Source organism: Lissotriton vulgaris, chromosome 1_1 (genome assembly GCF_964263255.1).
Source record: "Lissotriton vulgaris chromosome 1_1, aLisVul1.2, whole genome shotgun sequence".
NCBI classification, from domain to species: domain Eukaryota; kingdom Metazoa; phylum Chordata; class Amphibia; order Caudata; family Salamandridae; genus Lissotriton; species Lissotriton vulgaris.
In genome coordinates, this window is record NC_141685.1 from 1755120388 (window position 1) to 1755141309 (window position 20922).

General features: G+C 43.1%; 1 protein-coding gene across 1 annotated transcript in view; it reads right to left on the reverse strand.

Moving 5' to 3' along the window:
• The window catches only part of SRGAP1 (SLIT-ROBO Rho GTPase activating protein 1), a 538479-nt gene that overhangs the window by 270475 nt on the left and 247082 nt on the right, over positions 1–20922 (reverse strand). The window contains exon 3 of the mRNA XM_086919057.1: positions 3324–3486. Within this exon, the coding sequence (XP_086775183.1) occupies positions 3324–3486 (163 nt within the window). The remainder of the gene's footprint in view (positions 1–3323; positions 3487–20922) is intronic.

The following is a 20922-nucleotide window of genomic DNA, read 5'->3' on the forward strand; positions in this document are numbered from 1 at the left end:
CTGCGGCTGGAACCCTGCCACCTTCGCTTCCGCAAACAGCTAAAAACCCTCCTCTTCCCCAAATAGGACCACCTTTCCTTTCTTGGTCATCGCAAGTTCTTACAGCCCGGGGATGCCTCCGGGTCACCAGGCGCTCTACAAATCGCTAAATAAATAAATAAATAAATAGCTGGAGACAGGCAAATCGAACACTGGTGTTAAACGTTTTACACACCTCTCTCATCTCAACGCACCCTGACAGTCCATATTCCAAGTACTGTCTATGGACTATTTTCATGGGAAAAGGTTGTTATTTTCTGATTTTTTCACAGGGTGTTCTTTTATTTGGCTGCACACAGACCATCACTGTCCCATGGCACCACAACTCTAAGCCATTTCTGTGGGTCAACTGTAGGTTGCAAGGACTGGAGGTAGACATGAGGGTCCAAGAGGCTGTTCATCTTAAAGAAGCTCCCAAAGAAAGACATCAAATACAGAGAGAGGGCGTCAGCTACAGACAGCACACATGGCAGCGGTTACCATCCTGCTTGGAGATGCAGCCCGATGCAGTGATTAATTTGTCAAAAAAATAACTGTAGGTGCCCAACTATTTTCCTAGGAAGCTGCCACCACTTCCCCCTACTGACACTACTCACTTTCACTATTCGAGCCACCTACTTCTACCAGCGCATAGCCTGCTTCCTGCAGGAGTAATGGCCAAACCTGGATTGCAGTGAGCGTGCTAAGCAAGCAAGCCAGAGCTCCTCGAAAATGATTGAGGGGTTCTCCTTAAGACAATTTTGCAAACCTTGTGTCAACTAGTGCATTATACTGCTCACTTTTCACTTACATCCAAAGCTATAGGATCTGAAAAGGTACACTAAAAGGAAACTCATTAATTATTCCAGTATGTTCATAACCTGGTTCATGGGGAAGGCAAGCCTTTGGAATCAGTGGCGTAACAAAGGCCACCGCAGTGTGGGGGCCCCACCAAGCTCTAGAGGGCCCCCTCAGCACAGTACCTTGGCCTGCGAGCTCCTAAGTGAGTCTGGAGGAGGGCGCTCGTACTTCTCTTTTTTTCACCAAAAATCACAAAACGTCTATGATAGGAAGAGGCACCTGGAGAAGATTGACTTGAGTTAGTAAGACAGAACTGTGACGCATCGTAAATGCTCGAGCCCCCGGCATGAGCACTTGGTCTTGTTTCCTAGTCCAAGCACACCACAGCAGTGATTCGCTATGTGGAAGGATCCAATCATCGAAACTAATGAAGGACTTAATGGTACATGCCTTCATATGATGTAGAGTTTTTATAATCTATAACAACAACATGGAGCATTGCTATGTTACGGAGATCAATAGTGAACAGAGTCACAGTAAAAAAGAAGCACACTGTGAGAAGTTGGGGATGCCTGGTAGATACTGGATGCAGCAAGATGACTGCCAGTTTGTCAACAACAAAAAAAGTCACATTTAAGCAACAATAGACTTTTTAGGTCTCGCTTGAGCCAGCGCATGCACTGCTCTGGCGAGACTTTTAGTAAGTGGGCTTTAAAAAGCTCACCACACGCTTTTGCTTGTGGCCTAAAGCTTGCGGTTACGTGCACAGTTACGCGCAAATACGCCATCTGGCTTTCCTCTCTCGTCATCGCTCATTCAGTGCATCGCTTGACACTTGCCAGACGTGCCTGCTTTTTATTTTTTACTTTTAGTGCGAGGCACGCGCATGCACGCACCACTCACGTGCTTGTTTTCTTTTTGTCCACTCTCCCGCTTTCCTTTCCTTTAATTCCTCTTGTTTTATTTGCCCGCGCTTGTTACTATTTACCTTTCACAGGGGTATCTGAGGATGAATGGTGCTATTGAGGCTAAAGACGTAATGATAAAAGTTGCTTTTTGGGGACTTGGGTGCGCTGGCTTCCTATGCAATCTGTTTATACACAGCAGCAAATTGCTTTGGGCGTAAAGTTGTACTTTGTTAGTGTATCAAATAAAACAATAGTTAGGAACTTATAAGTATTTAAATATGCAGCACAATATCCTTGGTGCAACATCATATGTTGCATGGGTAAGCTCTTATAATGTCCCAAAGGTGAGACCAATTGGCTATGGCAATGCTTGTTTTTATTGGCCTGCTGCCCATAGGAGAGACCAAACGATTGCCAGTGCCCTAAACCAGTGGGGCCCACAGGCCAAATTAACTGCTGACCCTGTGGTGTAGCTACAGGCAAGTTGTATGCCACATTTGAACAAAGCAAAGCACAGTGCCCAAGTAGCTCAGTCATGCAATTTCAAAAGTAGGGCTGTATTCAAAACAGGGGTGGATAAACAGGAGATTTCTCGATGACCTTGGGATTTAGGAAACCTATTTATACACCCAGTCCCTGGACACATCCAAAGTACCTTCATAGAAAGAGTTCACTCCAGCTCAGAGGTTCATACCACACAGGAGCTACCAATGTATGTATATTAAAACCAAGGAATAGTTTACATTATTTTCTTTATTGACAGCCTTTAAAAACTTTCAGGCAGCATTTCCACACATTTCCTTGCTCTTCCTGACAACAAATGCATTTCAAGTCCACATTGGCCCTTCCTCAGGGTCTCGTGAGATTGCGGCACATGCCCAAAGAGATATCTCGATCGTGAAAGTACAACCACAATCACCATCCTAAGGCTTACCCTTAATAATTCACCATCAACTACCACTAACACACGTGCTCAGATAAAGGCCTAGTGACTAAACACGGCCAGTCAGACTCAATCTTGGAATATTTCAAGCAAAGTGATGCGGGAAAGTTCTTGACACTGTAATAAAAATAAAACCAAATCCCTTGATAATGTGTTTCTCGTTAAATGGAAGGCAATGAAATCCTAATCTATACTGGCATAAAAGAAGTACAACCTGGAGGTAACAACGAGTATTTCCTACATCAATGATCCTCTGCGAAGGTAAAAAGCAGTTGTCTCTAGCTGGTGGGAGGGTGTCCAAGAATAAAGTGCATTAATAGGTCAAGAATGTAATTCCTGTAGAAAACAGGGTATCTAAAACTGATGCTCTACATAAAATGAAGTTCCACTAGGAAAAGAATAAATGTATTAGACTGAATTAAACACTTTATGTGATACTTCTTCAGTGGTATTTTCAACTTTTTCACAACTCCATGACAGTTAAAGGGGTGTTTCAAACAAGATTTAGCAGTAACCATGCCCCTCTATCTTTGCATGCATGGATTTGAGAAGTCACCAAGGAAATTACAAAATCTAAGGCAGAGGTGTCTACACACATGCACAATTTTTTAACACAGATTTACATCACACTCTTCTTTCATTTTTTAACGTACCTTCTTGAACATTCTGGTTGAATCCTCACTGATTTGCATGAAGCGCATGATAACATTGTTCAAGTAGATGTCGCTCAGCGTTGCATGGTCCTTACTTTCTCTCCTTACTTGGTTCAAGAGTAAGTACCAGCAGTTTACAGGAGACAAGAGATTCTGGTCTTTCCTGCAAATAAAAAACATGAAGATATATAGATTGTAATTGTGAAATGTAAGCCAGTTTGACCACAGTTTCTAGTGCACCGATTGTTTGGTTCTTAAACTCGCTTTTTACAAAAGTATTTGAATAACTTAAAATCATACTTCCTCCTATCCCCTCTGTCTACGTCAGTCATCGCCTCCCACTTACGTAAGTCACCAAGAAGCTTTTCCAACATGTTGCATCTTAAGTATTTTCCATGTAAGCAAAATAAATTGGTATGTTTTACCTGAGTTGTAATTTATAAGAAACCAATGTCGTCAATGTTTTAGTCGGTCAGTTTTTGCAAGTGTCTTGTGTTTTGTAATGTGCATAATTGACGGTAAGATAGATAAATACATTATTGCATTTACTAATTATATCCTAGTGTAGCCTGAAATTCACATGGCTCACATCCTGGCAACTCTGCCTAGCCGCTACATCTTCTGAAGTCGATAAAAGTGTACCACTCAGTTTCTTAAAGATAACACCATGAATTGGCACATACAATCAAATGTGATTGTACAATTAGCTCTATAAATCTACATATTAGCTAATATTAATCAGTATATGTTATTCAATATTTGTTGTCATTTCTGCATGCATAGCAAACTTCATTTGACAAGTATGGGGACCACCATCACCTACTGGATGGTACCTGTAGTGGATTTTTTAAGTTTATTAATTTATTTATTTGTTTTTGAAGATTTTATATTGTGCGAACAAAACCCTTGCGGGTCTCAGAACGCTTTACAAGGTAATCGTATAATCACAATACCCAGGCTCAAGTGAATTTAGCCATAAGAAGAGATTTCACTTCTTTTTTAAAAGAAGCAGTAGAGGGATTCAGTCTAGTTTCTGGGGGCAGGGCATTCCAGATCCGGGGCACCAACCCTGAGAAGGCTCCATTGTAAGATTTTGTCTTGATGAATCTTTGTGGTTTCAGTTAAATGTTATTGGCACTTATGGACGCTCTGTTGCCGCATGAAGGCACCAGTTTCTGTGCCAGATAGCTAGGAGTGTTGTGATGAATGGTTTTATGCGTCAGTCAAGTGATTTTTAGTTTAATTCTGGCTTTGAAAGGTAGCCAGTTAAGGGATCTGAGGTCCGGGGTGATGTGTGAGTTTCTTTTGGAGCCAGTAATAAGTCTGGCTGCTGCGATGATTGAAGCTCTTAGAGGGGCCGTTGAGGATCTGGGAAGGCCGCAAAGAGAGATACTTCCATATTCCACTCATGGGATAACTAGTGCTTAACTAGTTGCTTAAATAAAAGCCACATGGTTACAGTTGAAGGAATAAAATGGTCAGTCATATTGAAGAGCTGGGCCCTCAGACTCATACACAGGTAGCTTAATACTAGCCTTGCACCGAAGACCTTTGCATTTCAAACATGCACAAAGATTCTATCACAGCAAACATGTAGAACCAGTGGAGTAAGGCAAACGCGAATGGACAACCACAAACTATAGGCCATTCTGACCAGACAGTATCTCTGCCCTAGAACTGGCAGTTTTGGCAGCAGAAAGCATGCATTCTGCATTGAATCCTGATAGGCGCATGATTCCAGAACATGGGTGAAGGAAACTTCAGTAATGGATTGAGCCTAAATAAAAGCCTAACAGAAGTTAGGGAAGGAAGCAATATGAAGTGGCATCCAGAGAGGCAGAAGCCCACCCATGTGGCTTCCATAGGTGAAGAAAAGCCATAGTATATCCTGGTGTCTTTAGTATAATCCAAATAGAACTTTTTGGGTCTGATGTACGGTCTCTGTTCTCAAACCAGCGGTGTGCAAATTGGACACAGGCTGGTGTGTGACTGGGAGCACGGCTTGTGATGCGACCTATGTAGTAATAAGTCACATAAGTCATATCTCCAATTTCTCATTTCCAAGTCTTCACAAAACAACCTGCCTATTGAATAATAACTAAGCAGATTGCTATCTGACACATCCCGTGTTTGACTGTGAATGCAGAAAAGGTGGTCTGCAAGAAACAGCAGACCACCATCCCTATGTTTGCATTCCGAAACAGGAACATGCATTTGCAATGCAATAGGTCTTGCATTTGCGAGAATTTAAGCTATTGGCATTTTAAATGGCAATGCATTTTATTTATCCGTTTTGATTATGAACACATAAATAAAAGGCATTGTCATTTACAATGCCAATAGCTCAAACTTGTAAATGCGAGACCTATTTCATTTCAAACAAGCAGCCGCCATTGTCCCGGGCTGCTTGGAAAGTGAAAGCGTGCATGGTGCCCTGAATATTGGAGGAAAGCATTTCGTGCCTGCAGTAGGAGAAACTCATGAAAGAAAATAGTGCTTACAGACTAAATAAGACATACTGTGTAACAACCGAAGTAAAAGGGACAGTCCTCATGGGAGGTTACAAATGAAGACAAGGTGGTACTAAGGAGGGAATAACAAGCTTATTAACTAATCAGAGGCCAGCATTTACAAAGGACAATGGCACAAGCCAATGAAAAATATGGGCAGAGAGTGGTTGGGGCTTCAAGTCCATACTCGAATACAGCATGCCTGGCAGAGCAGCGAATGCGTTGCCCAGGCTCGACCTAAACATGTTTTACAAGCAGTTTGTAATCCTTACAGGAACATATGCTGGTTTTAAAACAACAATGCTTCTTGTTTGCTCAGATATCATGGGGAAGCACACAGGGGTCGCCCTGTCCCAATGTCTGTGTTCCACACATTTCCCAAAGGGCAAGTTGTCCCCGAGGAATTTGGTAACTTTACAATGGTATGAACTGCAAAAGTAATTGCAAACCATTGATACACAACATTTGCAATTAGCTTGTGGCAACTCTTTCAAGACCAGTCTTAATTGTAGTTCAGATTGGAAACCAAAACTCATTTTGTGAGTTTGAAAGGCTTTTCCAACACACAAAATGGGTGTAGGATATTACACATCACACTTTCGCATTTACAAACCCTGTAATTTTGCAAATCACTGGGTTTGCGAACGCAAAAGTGTTTAGTACATCAAGCCCCTTACGCTTTGAGATGTCTGAACTGTGTCTGTTCAGTTGAGGAGGCATGAGATCAAGAAAAGGGAGGAAGGTAAATTGTCTGGTGGATATGAAAATCAGACTGTACTTTGAGAAAAAAAAACTAGCTTGAATTACTATTCTGTTCTGTTTATCAATAAACAGACCAGTGCACATTGCATCCAATACATTCAAATGGGTGTAAGTCAACCTGGTTAGAAGACATTTAATCCTCACTGTGCCTTTCATACTAATAGGCAGAATTGACATTTTACATATGAAACATTGCCTCAAAAGAATATTGCATGTAGATTTCAGTTGGTATCAGGAAATTGTAACTGGATTCAGGATATCGGCAAGACCTCAGTCACTGAAAAGATACTGGACATGGTTTCACTGTTAACCACCGAAAGGGAAGGCAGGGCTACTAGTAATGAAACATACCGTTTGTTATTTAGAAGTGTCAGAAGCAGAGCTAGTTAGTCAGCTACCCAGGAGGTGGGTCCGCATTGCTTACCTTCACCACCAACCATCCCCCTGGAAACAGAATAGGTGGGAAAAGTGGTGCAATGACATGGTACCTAAAGCCATTCACATGGACGTGTGCTCTGCTACTGGCCTCTCTTCATTGCCCCTTTCTGGTTCTGTTTAACCAGAAATCAGCAAACAAAGATACCAGGAGCCTACTGTTAGGGTGGCTACAGGTTTTAATTGTAGCATACGAAGAGGCCCGTGGATGCTCGATGGCAGGTTTTGCAGTCTCTGGCTGGGACCGTTCGATGATTACCTAAGTGGGGTAATGTCTAAATAGTCTAGAAGGGATTATCTTCACAGGATATAAATTACAATTGACATATTGAGTAGCCAAGTTGTCAAGAACCCGACAGGTCTGATAATTCTGGTGGACCGGTAAAGGAAACAAATTAGATGCAAGTGGGTCACTGCTTGACAAAAAGTATGGCATTCATGCAAGTGTGCAAGTTAGAAATTTGGAGGACACTCATCACCTTAGTACATAAAACAAACAAAGGGATTTAATACACTAAACCCCCCTTAAAAGCAACTGGAGAGGTAGACATGAATTAATGGCAAATAGGTGCCGCATTAAAATTCCATTGGCAAACTTCTGCAAATGTGAAACACTTTGTAACTTTCATCAGACATTCTCAAAACTTTACTTCTTGATAAAATCACAAATAATAGGTTTTTGTGGGAATATTTCCCAACAAAAACATTATGGATTGACTTCGCCGTGCCAAGTTATTGTTCTCATGGGGTGGGAGTGGGTGTGCATGGCCTGCAACTCAGATATATGTGTAATTTTCCCCTTACAAAAACACTTTGCCAACCTTCTGTTTGTGAAGTTGACCAATTGTTTCCTGCAATTGGCAAAAGGCAAATCTACACACCTTTACTAGAACCCTCCTTATCAAACACAAATATGGCATCCTACAGCTGCATGTATGGTAGGTAATATGAAGAGAATGAACGTGTAAATCTGACGTTTATTTTTATATTTTTTGAAACTGCTGCAGAGTCTCACTAAAGGATTAGTACATTCATATAGGGCTGTCTGCAGGACAACATACAATGAACACAGTCTGAAATTCTGTAACCAATCTCATACAGTGCCTGCTTTGCTCTCCTATTTAAAATAAGAATCCTCACACTGACAGTGGTTGTCTCAGCCCATACGTTATTTACCTTACGCAGGCAAACATAACACAAGATCCACTATTTCGTCAATGAACATAGTATGGTATTATAACCACTGTCACTTTTTCACACTGTAGAAATCCACAACGGGATAAACAAAAAATACAAATCCTGAACATATCTTCAATATAGTCAGTATTTTTATTTTCATTAACTATTTGCTGCAGTATGGAGAGTTCACATCCATTAATTTTTGTATTATAAAAATGACACTAAATAATCGTTAGTTGTTGGCAGGTACCTTTTATCTCACTGAACTGCTAATGTGTGTATATCGGAAGGAAGGCTTTTCAATAGATGTTTTTGAAAATGTGTTGCATTTGAAGTGAAATGTGTGCTAAGGCCTAGGGATTCTCAAAGGTAATGTATTTTAGATGCGTTTCTCTGGTGGTCCGTTCAGTTAAACAAACAGTGGTTTGCTCACCTCCATCTGTTGATACAGAACGCCAGATAAGAAACCGAAAAGGCTAATATTTGTCATCTTTGTGGTCACCTTCAAGCCTCTGAAGTATGTACGTCCTCATCAAAGGACTATAAATTAGCAGACATTGTTTGCTGCTAGCAGATTTGCTGTGTCAAGAACTTATTCGCTGTAGACAGGGCCGGACTGGGAACCACAATCGGGCCTTGCAATGTGCTCGACCGCCGGGCTCTTTGCCGGGACCGGGCTTCGGCCGATTTTGGTACAGGGCCGATTTTGCAGCTATGCTGCAAAACGGCCCTGTAACAAAAACGGCACCCAGGGGCCCAAAACCGGCCCCCACCCGCGCGGCGCACCGGGGATTGCCCGGTGCCCGCTTTGGCCAGTCCAGGCCTGGCTGTAGAGCCCTTTGCAGTTTAACATCCCTGATGCCTATTCTGTGAAAATCTGTAGCCACTGCAAAGGGGAAACTAATGGGGGATTGGTGGAACAACAGGATCAGGGTGTGTGGGCCAGAAATGAAAAGAACAAGCATTGGAAATGCAATAGGTCTCGCACTTGTTGGAGTTGGAGGTATTGGCATTAGAAATGCCAATTTTGTTTACCTATGCAACAGATATGCCCTCCCCACCTTGATACAATAAAGAACTCTGTAGTGTTTTTTTTTATGTCGTAACCCTGCCCTAGCACTGCGAGTGAAAATGGCAGTTCCGTCCACATCAAAACAAGCAGTGTTGTGAGGGTGCAGTACCACAGGCTGCTATTAGGTGTCTCTTGGACCTCTTATGACCACATATGGTACTGCACCCTGCATTATGACAAGGCAAAGGATATTGCATAGAGGTAAGAGCTGCTGACTGGTGAGCTGGGGATCCCGTATCGAGTCTGCTGTCAGGCTCAACATCCTGTAATAATGAGCTGATTATTTAGTTTCCCTGAAGCATTTAGAAAAACAAAAATGGCCTCGGAGGTTGGTGAGGGCTTGCGAGCAGTGTTGTGAGGGGTGAGGGGGACAACGGGGAGATTAAGGGATATGAAGCAAAGCAGTGTGGTAGGGGAGGCACGGGAGATAAAGCAAGGGCAAGCAAATGATGCGACAGAGGTTTCACTGCACAAGTAAACAGAACAGTTCATGAGCCAAGAGGCAGACCAACTAAAAAAGAAGAGTTCTCTCTAAGTATTAATAACCTGAACAGTAAGAACACATTTAAAAGGGGCAGTCCTCGTGGGAGGATACCAAATTCCAAAAGGAGGAAATACTAAGTGTATTCACCAATGAAAAATCTGCATTTCTAAAGGACAGCAACAGGAACCAAAAAAAAAGACAGGCGAATTTTTCAAGGCCATTTCCTTGATAGAGTATGTCTCAAAGAGACAGCAAGTGCTGCCTCTGCAAGACCTAAAAAGCTGAACGGGATGGGGACTAGCTGGAGGGTGGGTGGTGGGACAGCAACATGATAGCATGAGGGGAGTGAGGATGTAAAGGAGGAAGTAGCACACAGGGGAGAGATGAACAGTGCAAGAAAACACATGCACCCCTATGAAGTGAGGAAAGCACAGGAAATGGCATTGTACTCAATCAGTCTTTCTACATCAGGCAGTTAGAACTGTCTTTGGGCAAGACCTAAAAAGTGATGCATTAGTCATCTAATGTTAACGGCGCTCGTGGTGCAAAGGAGTGACCATGCTATAAGTGACTGGTGAATGTGCTGTGTGTCCTGTTATTTCATATAGCAGCCAGTTTCCAAATCACGCCTATTTAGCAACTTACTTTAAAGCTAAAGAGCACTATGCAGTAATATTTATGAATAACTTCCCTTCGACTGACTAAAGCATTGCAAGCCAAAGTTTCTCAATTGCCTAAGCAAGAAAGAAGTAATTCTGTATTGAGGATGCCATTGCCTCTCAGGAGGTTAAGATTCTAGGTTTACATTTACCATTAATTCCTCTTAACTTTAGTAAAGAAAGACGGAAACATATATGTTCAAGAGGAAAAGGGGAATTTGCCTGCCCTACCAGCAGCAGAAACGTACTGCTAGGCGGGATGTTGTGTAGGATTCTTCGGCTGTCCGAATGGTAGGACAGGAACATCCAGGTCTTGTCATCCTGCTGCCACCACCTTCCTATAGACACATGACAGCAGAGCGATAATTAGTACTCCACCGCAATGGCTGCCAGGAATCTTATGTTCCCTTGCCATTTGACATCAGGACACAGCTCCAGTGCTGTCTCTAACTGGCCCCTTGCTCCTTTCACAAAACATTGAGGTGCTTTTGCTCTTCGTCACTACAATTGTGATTGTTAATGACATGTCAGAGAATGGCTTCTCGTTTGCTATATTCTAAAAATAAAATAGGTGTCCAAGGTGAAGGTATATGTCGCAATGGAGGATGACTCAAGGCCCAAGCCTGCTTTTCTAGGCCATCACGTCAAAATAGCTGTCATCTTTGAGTCGAGTGAATGCACAGTTTCTGCCTGAGGCGCGTCTACTGTTTCTTGTTTGCAATGCTTAGGTGTCCTTGATTGACTGAAATCATTCTGCGATCTCAAGGTTTACTTTACCACATGTTACTCTATTGGCATTGGACCTCAAGGGCGTGAAATCCATGCGCCACATTCTTTAAGTAACTGCTCTAGAAAGAACACTACATCTGAACACCTCTGACTGTCCATTTCCTCTCTCAAAACTATGCAGATCCTTCCTCTTCTCCAGGTAAACCTTGTCCGATTGTGTATTCTTTTCCTATGGCCCTGTAGAGCACTCTACTGTCGATGGCTAGGCTTGCAGTCCGTAAATACAAGACACAAACATACATTCTGCCCTTCCATGGCCACCCTAGAACTCTTTCAAATGGGCACAACGAAGGAGTACAGACAGTCCTTTCTGAGGCACTTCTAAGCACACGTTAAGCTCATGTCGGAGAGTGCTACAACTCTGCAATTTTAGAACTTTCCTAGCATTAAAAGTATACACTTCGGGCATGACCGGTGTTCAGGTCAAGAGATGAACCAGTTCTTGAGAGGAGTCAACATTAGGACATTAACAAAAAACCCTCAGCGCTGGTCTGCTGGGCTTACATTTCAGTGAGAACTCTGAAGCAAAGGTTCTACGCGTGGAGTATGAACGTATGCTTGCTTAGGACAGAGAGAACTTAGTCCTTGAACTTTCAACATATCAGTAGACATCGTTTGAACCTATGAGCAACAGTTCACTCTTGAAATACCTACAACCACAGATTTGATTCAAAAGATGTGTCCTGCGAGTGATAGATTTTTTTTACTGGTGATAAGCACCTGCTGGTACTGATGCGAGTGAGCACAGTGCCCGAGCGGCCATTGTTCATGGCTCATTGTAGCAACAACTAGTTTAAAGTTTCCAAGGGAAACTCACCCAACATGTCAGCATCACTGTGAAAAGTCCTCAACACCTCATTGCAGTTAAGTGAGCCTTTGAGAGATGCGCTAATCTTACTGATATACATTATTGACGAGACTATGGTCCCCATGTCTTAAAACTTGAAACATATGATTAAGCGCATATATATATTTCTATGGTAAAACCTTCAAGGACCTAGTTAACTATTTTTTCTAATGCAAAGAATAAAAACAAATGAAACAAAAAGATTATAGCAGACAGAAGTTTCAGGCATTTTAATTTTCTGCTATAAATACGTTTGCAAACTGATGATATGCTTACATAGCTTTCATGCAATAAATATAACTTGAATTATTAATATGACTAACGTAGTAATTTAGTTAGTGGAACAAGCTACAATTAAATTATATGACTGTCAAGACAATACCAGTTCCTGTTCTGTGAACAATAAAATTACAACAGTCCGGTATTTAATTATTTAGAATTATAGAAAAAGATTTGTGAATTAACATGCTTTTATATTACAACATAAAATTAGCAATATAGTGCTATCCAGTGGTTGCATTTTTTCTGCCTTATAGGTAGCAAATTATAGTTCACGCAAAAGAAAAAAAGTCTGTTCGGCTTCATTTTGCATTTTTCAACATGTCTTATAGAGAGCAGGAGATAGACTATCGTGGCACAGGCTTTTCTCTCATTATCTTCAGGGATTCGTTGTTTATGTAGCCTGGAAGACCAAAGCATCACAGCATTCATGTTTGAGAATTACCAAAGATGTTATAAGAAACTGTGGCTGTTCACAGATTCGGGAGGAATCTTGAAAAATTACATACAAAGGCTTCAAATCCACAGATGATATTAATTTATTTAAAGGTTGTGCAGAGAATCACTTTGTAGCAGACTTTGCGGCACTCAGTACGCACAGAATAGGTAATGGCAGGGGACAGGCCATGGCCAAAGGCGTGCCCAGCGGGTAATGGGTGAATGGGTGAAGGGCCAAAGGTCGTGCACAGCGGGTGCCGAAAAATCATTAAAAACAATAATTACATTTACTGGGGGTAAAACACATTTAAAAAGTGAGTTATTGTTCTGGCTCAAGCTTGTCAAACCCCTGAAATTCGCCAGTTATGGTCAGCAATGAATACACCACTCACCACATCTTGCGTCATGCGCCGTGTTCAAAATACCAGGGTGTAAAGGTGCAGAAATGAACTAAAAGGTGATCAAAAGACCAACATGGCGAAATGGAGGGCTGAACGAGTTATGGTGCGTATAGTGTGTCGCTAACCATAACTGGCAAAGTTTTGTAAGTGAATTAAAACATGGTGGAAATTCTTTTAAACTATACCACACTGAGAAGTCTAGAGACCCGGACACCCCTCCAGAGATATATAAAACTTGAAGAGCTAAAATTTTACACAATTAAATAGCACATCTGTACTTTAAACGCGGCTTAGAAAGGTACTGTGTTTACAAGACAGCACAGCAAGCTTTAGTACGAGGATACAGGTCTAGGCTGTAGTTTCGGATGGAGTAGCTGGTCAATCAGAAATGATCGTCAAATCACACATCACTTTAATGACCAGGCATTGGTTTATGAAGACATATCTAGTGACCAGATATTCACAAGTTAAGGGTTGGGCTTTAAATCCAGTTGCACTAAGTCTCAGCCGGAATGTCTCCACACAGTGGCATAACAATAGCCCCAGCAGCCCACGCGGTGCGGCGGGGAGGGTTGAGCTCCAGACGGCCCCCTCCAGCACTGTGCAGGTAGGCCTGAGCTCTCCTGACTGGCTACAAGCATAAGGAAGCCTCCATATACACTTTGCAGGAGGGCCCTCCAGGGATCGTTACGCCACTGTCCCTGCACACATCACATTTTCTTGAAATTGTACCCAACAGTTCCACTCCCTTTGGGTATTAAGCATGTTGGTGATGCTTGTGTAATCCACATACAGCAGCGCCATGGTATGAATGGATCCTTGTGGTATGCAGCTTCTCGCCATTGCCCTCTCTATATATAATAATAATAATAATAATACTGAGTTTTATAGAGCGCAAACAGCTACCTCCGTAGGAAGTGTCCCGGCGCTGGCGTGAACAGTGAGAGTCATAGTGCAAAGAGATGAGATTATTGCGTGAAAAAACATGTTTTCAGTAGACTTCTAAAACAGGGTTCAAATAGACCAGCAACCCTCGTCTTTCTGTGATTCAGCATCTTTCAGACCTAGTTCACAGCGTCGGATATTGGACTGAGTCTACTAAGCTGGCCTAAGAATAATTTGTTGGGAACAGTGCCACAAGTTTGTGAAAATCCACCTCAGCTAAAGCCATCCTGAAATTAAACTGAAGCGATAGAGCTTAAACGATTTGATTTCTTCATCACAACTTCTAACTGGTGAAAACGTGATGCAAGGGACCATGTGAAATCAAAGTATCAATGTTTTATTTTAATCATATTTAGTTGAATTTGTCCCACCACTTGTGGGGTATTTACTGGCATAACATATTAAACCCTCTTCCCTGCTTCCACTTGTGAGACAGCATAAATCTGCTGTTCTCCTTTACCGTGCCCGTCTCCAAAGAAGGATTAAACTAAATGGCCCGTGATACTGCCTGCACCCCGTAACGTTAATCAATAAATTCAATACCATTACATTGAATAACAGTATTGCCTGTTATTACAACTCTTCAAGGCTGCAAACATACCTCTGAAGCACTATATAAAAACAAGTAATTTCCCTGATCCTATCCTTGCTTTGTTAGCTCAGCAATTATCCATAAATTCACGCACAATCACCTTTCTTCACTCGTACTTCGCTAGTTGAGTTTCTTGCACCCTGCACATCAATGTTGCCATTGTGAACACTACAGAAAAGTCTTTGTGACTGTCTGTGCTGTTTTTCTGCCTTTCAAGACCTATTCCTCAGAACTTCTTTCCAGCACCCCTCTGCTTCAGCAAATCCCATTTCCTGTATTTTTGTGAAAATTCATTGTATGTACTAAAGCCTCCAAAAAGCACTTTGTTTGACATCCAATGAATGGATTCAACTAATTCTTTGTCCAGCTCGCCCACTGCCGCCCCTACCCCTGCCCCGTCTTGGGGCTCCTTATATAGCACCAAAGCAAACAGCAGTCCCATTGCTACTTGTATCCCCAAACTTTCTGGTGCTTTTAAGTCCATGCATCACATGCTGTCTCTCTCCACCTACTACCACCCTCTGGTGACTTCTCAAAAGAATGTCAAAGTATCACCATATTTCACTCACACTTCCCACTGTGTTGTCCCTCAGGTTACATTAACATCCACGTCATTCTCTTCCAAACACACTCCAAATCTGCTCTCATACCATAAGCACGTGTTTGTGCACATCGAACTTCGCCTTAGCCTCTTATCTCCCAATGTCCTCTTTCTATTAGGAACAATGAGTCCTGGACCATTCCCTGAATGAATGAAATTAAATGAATGAAATGAAATGAAAAGCAACTTATAATGCACAACTAAAACCCGAAGGCATCAAGGCGCCTAACAGACAAAAAGTCATCAAAAAAGGCAGAGACGAAAACTACAAGTAGGCTTTGACAAAAAGACGAGTCTTCAGAGCTTTTCTAAAGGCTTGCAGAGTGGGCAGAGACTTAATTTCATCCGGTAGGGTGTTCCACCATTTAGGCGCGAGACTCGAAAAAGCTCTGCCACGCCACTTAGCTCTCCGAAAGCGGGGCGCACATAGCAGAGATTTCTTGGCAGAGCATACATTTCTAGAAGGGCTATAAGGGACCAAAAGGTCAGCAATTCCTCCCGACCTATTTCTCGCCAAGGCTCCATATGTCAAGCAGGGAATTTTAAAAAAAGAATCCTATCCTCCATCGGAAGCCAATGAAGGAGTTTCCTGGCCGCAGTGGCTGATGAACGTCTGGGCAAGTCTAGAACAAACCTCGCAGCGGCGTTCTGAACCATTTGTAACCGCTGCAGCAGGCCCTTATTGATCCCTGCATACAGCGCATTACAATAGTCCAATCTCGACCCTATCAGGGCTACCACGACTTGTTTTCCCGCTTGCGGGGACAGGTAGTGTTTGATCTTCCCTAGAATGTGAATAACCCCCCAGCAGGTGGCAATTGTTCTGTTAACCTGCTGCCGCATACTCAGCAAAGGGTCAATCAGGACTCCCAGATTCTTAGCTAGGCCTGTGGGTGCTGGGCAGGCTCCCAACGAGGTGGGCCACCATTCCGCCGACCATATCTCCTCCTTTCCTCCGAACACCAGAATCTCCGTCTTCTCGCCGTTAAGCCTCAATGAGTTGTTAATCATCCATTGGGCGACAGCCTCCATACATGATCTAAAATTGGAGGCAGTCAGTGTGACAGACTGGGCGAGAGACACCAGAATCTGCGTGTCGTCGGCATAGGAGACTACCTCCATCCCAAAAGATCTAATAAGCCTGGCCAGTGGGGTTACATAGATGTTAAATAGGGTCGGACTTAATGCCGATCCCGGAGGAACCCCACAGTGCACAGGAAGGGATGGAGATAGAAACTCTCCCAGCTTAACTCTGTTCTCTCCGATCAAGAAAGGAGGTCAGTAGGCTAAGTGCATCCCCCTCCACCCCTATCTCCCTCAGTCGAGATGTTAATACCGAGGGAGAGAGGGTGTCAAACGCAGCTGTGCGTTTGACACCCTCTCTCCCTCGGCCCCCTCCACCCCTATCTCCCTCAGTTGAGATGTTAATACCGAGGGAGAGAGGGTGTCAAACACAGCTGTGAGATCTAGGAGGACGAGCAAGGTAGTCTGACCCCTGTCCACCCTAGTGCGAATGTTGTCAATCACAATGGTGAGGGCAGACTCCGTACTGTGCCCCCTCCTGAAACCATGCTGCGAATGATCAAAAAGATCTACAATCCTAATCAAACTTGCTATTGTGTGGCCCGTTACATTTACCTTGGTTGCTTTATTTTCTGTGGTCTGCTCAGGCCTCGGCCCTTGCTCCAGGTCCAGCCTAGGGCTGGCACAATCAGTGGTGGATCAGTGAACTGTTTCTGAGGGAAGGTTCAAGCATTAGAAATATAGCTCGCCTTGAACCTAGCACCACCCGTCTCTTAAGCATCCCGGTGTAGCACCGCTCGTGTGTTTGGTACAAACGTCATTGCCTTGGATTATCAGTGTAGTGGTACTTGAGTAGTGGATGAAGATTGCAGGACACCCGTTCGGTTCTTCCAAAACTCTCCACGTGCCAATTCTTCTGCTCACTACAGCGCAGACGTAGGTTGTGATGCGGGGGTATGGAGTCTAAGGTAAAGTTATTTCGGTGTCCTAGTGGAATATCCCTTTCCACCACAAGTTCAACTCCCTCTATGTCCACAGCAGCCAAACTGAAGGCAGGCATTGGCAATAGTTTTTAAGGTTAACAACTGCAGGAGAGGCAGACTCAAGCACTCGAATACGCTCTGACTTACGAATGTAATCACCAGAAACCAGGATCACTCATTCTTCAAAGCCAGGAACTCAAACATCAATGTGCTGCGTATTGTAGCACTGATGTGCCTCTTGTCCCTCGCTGTGTGCTCCATCTTTCATCCAGATGGCTATGAACCCTGCAGCATCCACAGTACCTCCTGCGGCAGGGGTATGCAGGCGAAGACCAAATATTACAGCCCCCGTACAGTTTGCATGCACACTCTGATCTAAGGGACCAGAGGGCACCAATCCTGAATGCCAGATGCCTAAACACAATACCACAGGTGATTGTTGGGTCTTCCTGGCCAACAAGGATAAATAAATACTAACCACTTGGGTCTAAGGAGCTAAGCCACTTACTTCAAGAACAAGTGTCAAGTCACTCTTCAATGTCTTACAGTATTTGAAAGCAAAACTAGTGCATCCATGTCTTCTGTGCGGTAATGTCAGCATTAAATGAGAAGTTCCTTCCATAGAGTCACTTTTTTGATTGTTTTGTGCTGGGGTGGAAAGAGGCAAAGCCAATAGGTCTAGCCTACAGGGAAGAGAGACTGTGTTTGTCTTCGCTGATTATCGAAATTGGGACGTGGTCTTCTTGCAGCTCCTATTTTAATAAGTTCCTGAAGTGGTTGCAATACTCCTGTTGGTTGCCTCGTTGGGATGTCCCACTAGAAATGGCTCTTGACTCTGTTCCAGTGTTAAAACTTTGAGGAGTCTTGTGTCCCGCAGCCCTCCTTTCTTGTAACCTATGTTCTATCATCAAGGAGAGTTATATTAGTTCACCAATGAGTCTGGTTGATTTGTTTGCATTAGGTTGTCCTTGATCTCCTCCTTTAACCCTATGAGAAAAGAGTCTTCCATGTTTGTTCTATCCAACCGGTAACCTTTTAAGAAAAGAGTCTTCCATGTTTGTTCTATCCAACTGGTAACCCTTTAAGAAAAGAGTCTTCCATGTTTGGTCTATCCAACCGGTAACCCTTTAAGAAAAGAGTCTTCCATGTTTGTTCTATCCAACTGGTCTCAGCTACAGTCTGACAAAACGGGTAATGTACGAAAGAACATCCATTTTGCCTTTAGAGGTGCCATATAAAGCTTCCTCTGGTGAAACACTCTATCTGGCCTTTCAAACATCTATTGATCTTGGTTAAAAAGGTGGCGTAGTCACTGAGACCAAGTTCTTTGGCAGACACAAATGGCCTAGCCCAGGGCAAAGCTGCTCCAGTTAGGGAACAATTAAATAACCAATCTTGGTTTTAGCTGTGCAAAATTCCCACAGTTGAAAGGTAAAATGCACAGTGAGATCATCCAAACGTTCTTGCTTTTGACTGAAGGAACCAATCAAACAACGAATCTTGGCTCTATCTGTAGAAAACTTCCATGGTCAAAAGGCTTAACACAGTCAGACCATCCAAAAATTCTTGCTTTTAACTGAGCCTCTTTCTTTACAGTGCTCTGTGCATCTTCGGATATGGCTCAGCTTCTACTCGTAAAGCATTTTAATGTATTAGTGTCTACAGAAAAGTGAGGTGTGCCCAAACCGGTAGGCAAGGTGAATTCCAAAACTTCACTCTCCGCACAAAGTTGGAGGAGTTTGTAATTTACTGTTTTAGTACAGCTGCCAGGTCAACATTGAAATCCACTGTGCTGTCTTGTCATTCAATTAGTTACTGTTTTACGACTAAGGATTGAATGGGTAGATGTTTCCCTTATGGTTGGCTACTCCAAGGTATGAGCAATGCCTTCCAGAGGCCACTGTTTCTTTGCACTGCTCAAATATGTGCTAAAGATAGGTGCCTGCAAGAAAGATCATAGACTGGAGTGCAAAGCCACAAGGCAAAGAAATCCTCTAGCATGTAGCAGGTCCAGAATTTCAAGGAAGAAGCTGAGCAAAATCAGAAGATATCCTGAGACCCCTAGAAGGAGACTCAGGCAAAAGCAAACACCAAACATCAGTGAAGAGAAATGGGCTAAAAGGATATGCACAGAACTAGAGTGCAAGCAAAAAGAGACAAAAATAGAAACTAGGGCGAAAGAAGAGCCAGCTGAAAAATACTCAACTTCGCTGTGATGCAGAGAGAGGATCCCCAGACCTCCTTTTATAGGGAAGAATGGTATATCAGAAATAGGAGGTTACAAGATAGTTGGGGCCTCACGGATTGGGATTCTGAAAAGGAAACAACAATAATGTAGAGACTTCTTGGATTGGTAAAATAGGTAAAGCCAAATATCTGGACTATAGCATCACCCTTCTAGTAGGTTCTGGATGTTTCTTGAAGATTAGGGAGATAGGGCCAATTGACATACCGTCCCTATTATACCGGTCACACTTACGTGACCTATAGCAGTTAGCCACTTTCCAGGAGATGAAATCTCACACATGCACAACACACACATGCTACCGCAAGATGTGCCACCATCAAAATGGCAGTAATGCTCTTACCAGCTCGATCTGCCAGGGAAGAGCTGACGCAGTGCTAGCCACCCTTTTAAGCAGGTAAGATCGGGGTTCACTCTGACACCATGACTGGCAGACCAAACAGACATGGCCAGCATCCACCTGCTTAGAACAACACCGAGCAGACACAAATGCGCCATCATGCTACAGTGGTTTAAGGGTTAAGACGTGTGCACGTTTCACTACGTGGTGGCCTTTTTGTTTTCACTTAAATTTATGGTTCCAAAAGGGCGGACCTCAATCTTGGAGCAATAAATAAAAGCATTTAAAACCGACACCAAAGAGCTTCAAAAAAAAAAAAAAAGGAGGAGCGTGACAGTAAATTGTATATGCAACATTCAACAAAAGTATTTTAGAAGGTTAAACACTAAAAAAAGAGAAATCGGGTTGTTGTTTGACTAGGGTGTGAGCGGGTCGAGCAGTAACCACAGTCCTTGTCAGGGTAAGGCACCAACAAACCCCAAATTAACCTGTGCACAACTCCCTGGTAGCTTGGCACAAAGCTGCCAGGCTTACCTTAGAGGCAATGTGTAAAGTATTTTGTGCAACACTTCAAAAGGTAGCACAGTGAAACTACACCACAAAAGGAGCACACCACAGGATTAGAAAAATAGTGATTTTTAATAAACAAAACAAGATCAAAATGACAAAAATTCAATCAGTAGAAACGGAGCTATGGAATTATAATGATTTTAGTGAAAATGGAGCCAAATAGCACAAAGTGCCAACTGTGGATATCTGGTTGTGCCGGACCAGGACAAAGTCAACAGTTCAGGCTGACCTTGATGCAGCATGGGAAGTCTTTGAGGGACCCAGTTAGGCCCACTGAACAAAAAGTAACTTAAAATCCAGATTGCGAAGCCTTGCGAGGATCCGCATTGAAGATGTGTCAAGCAGCCGAAGCCATGCGTCACATCGAAGATGCAGCAAGGGTGCGATGCGAGGCCCTACGCTGTTGTCGAGGATCTCATTGCTGAGGGCGAAGACCGGTGTCGTG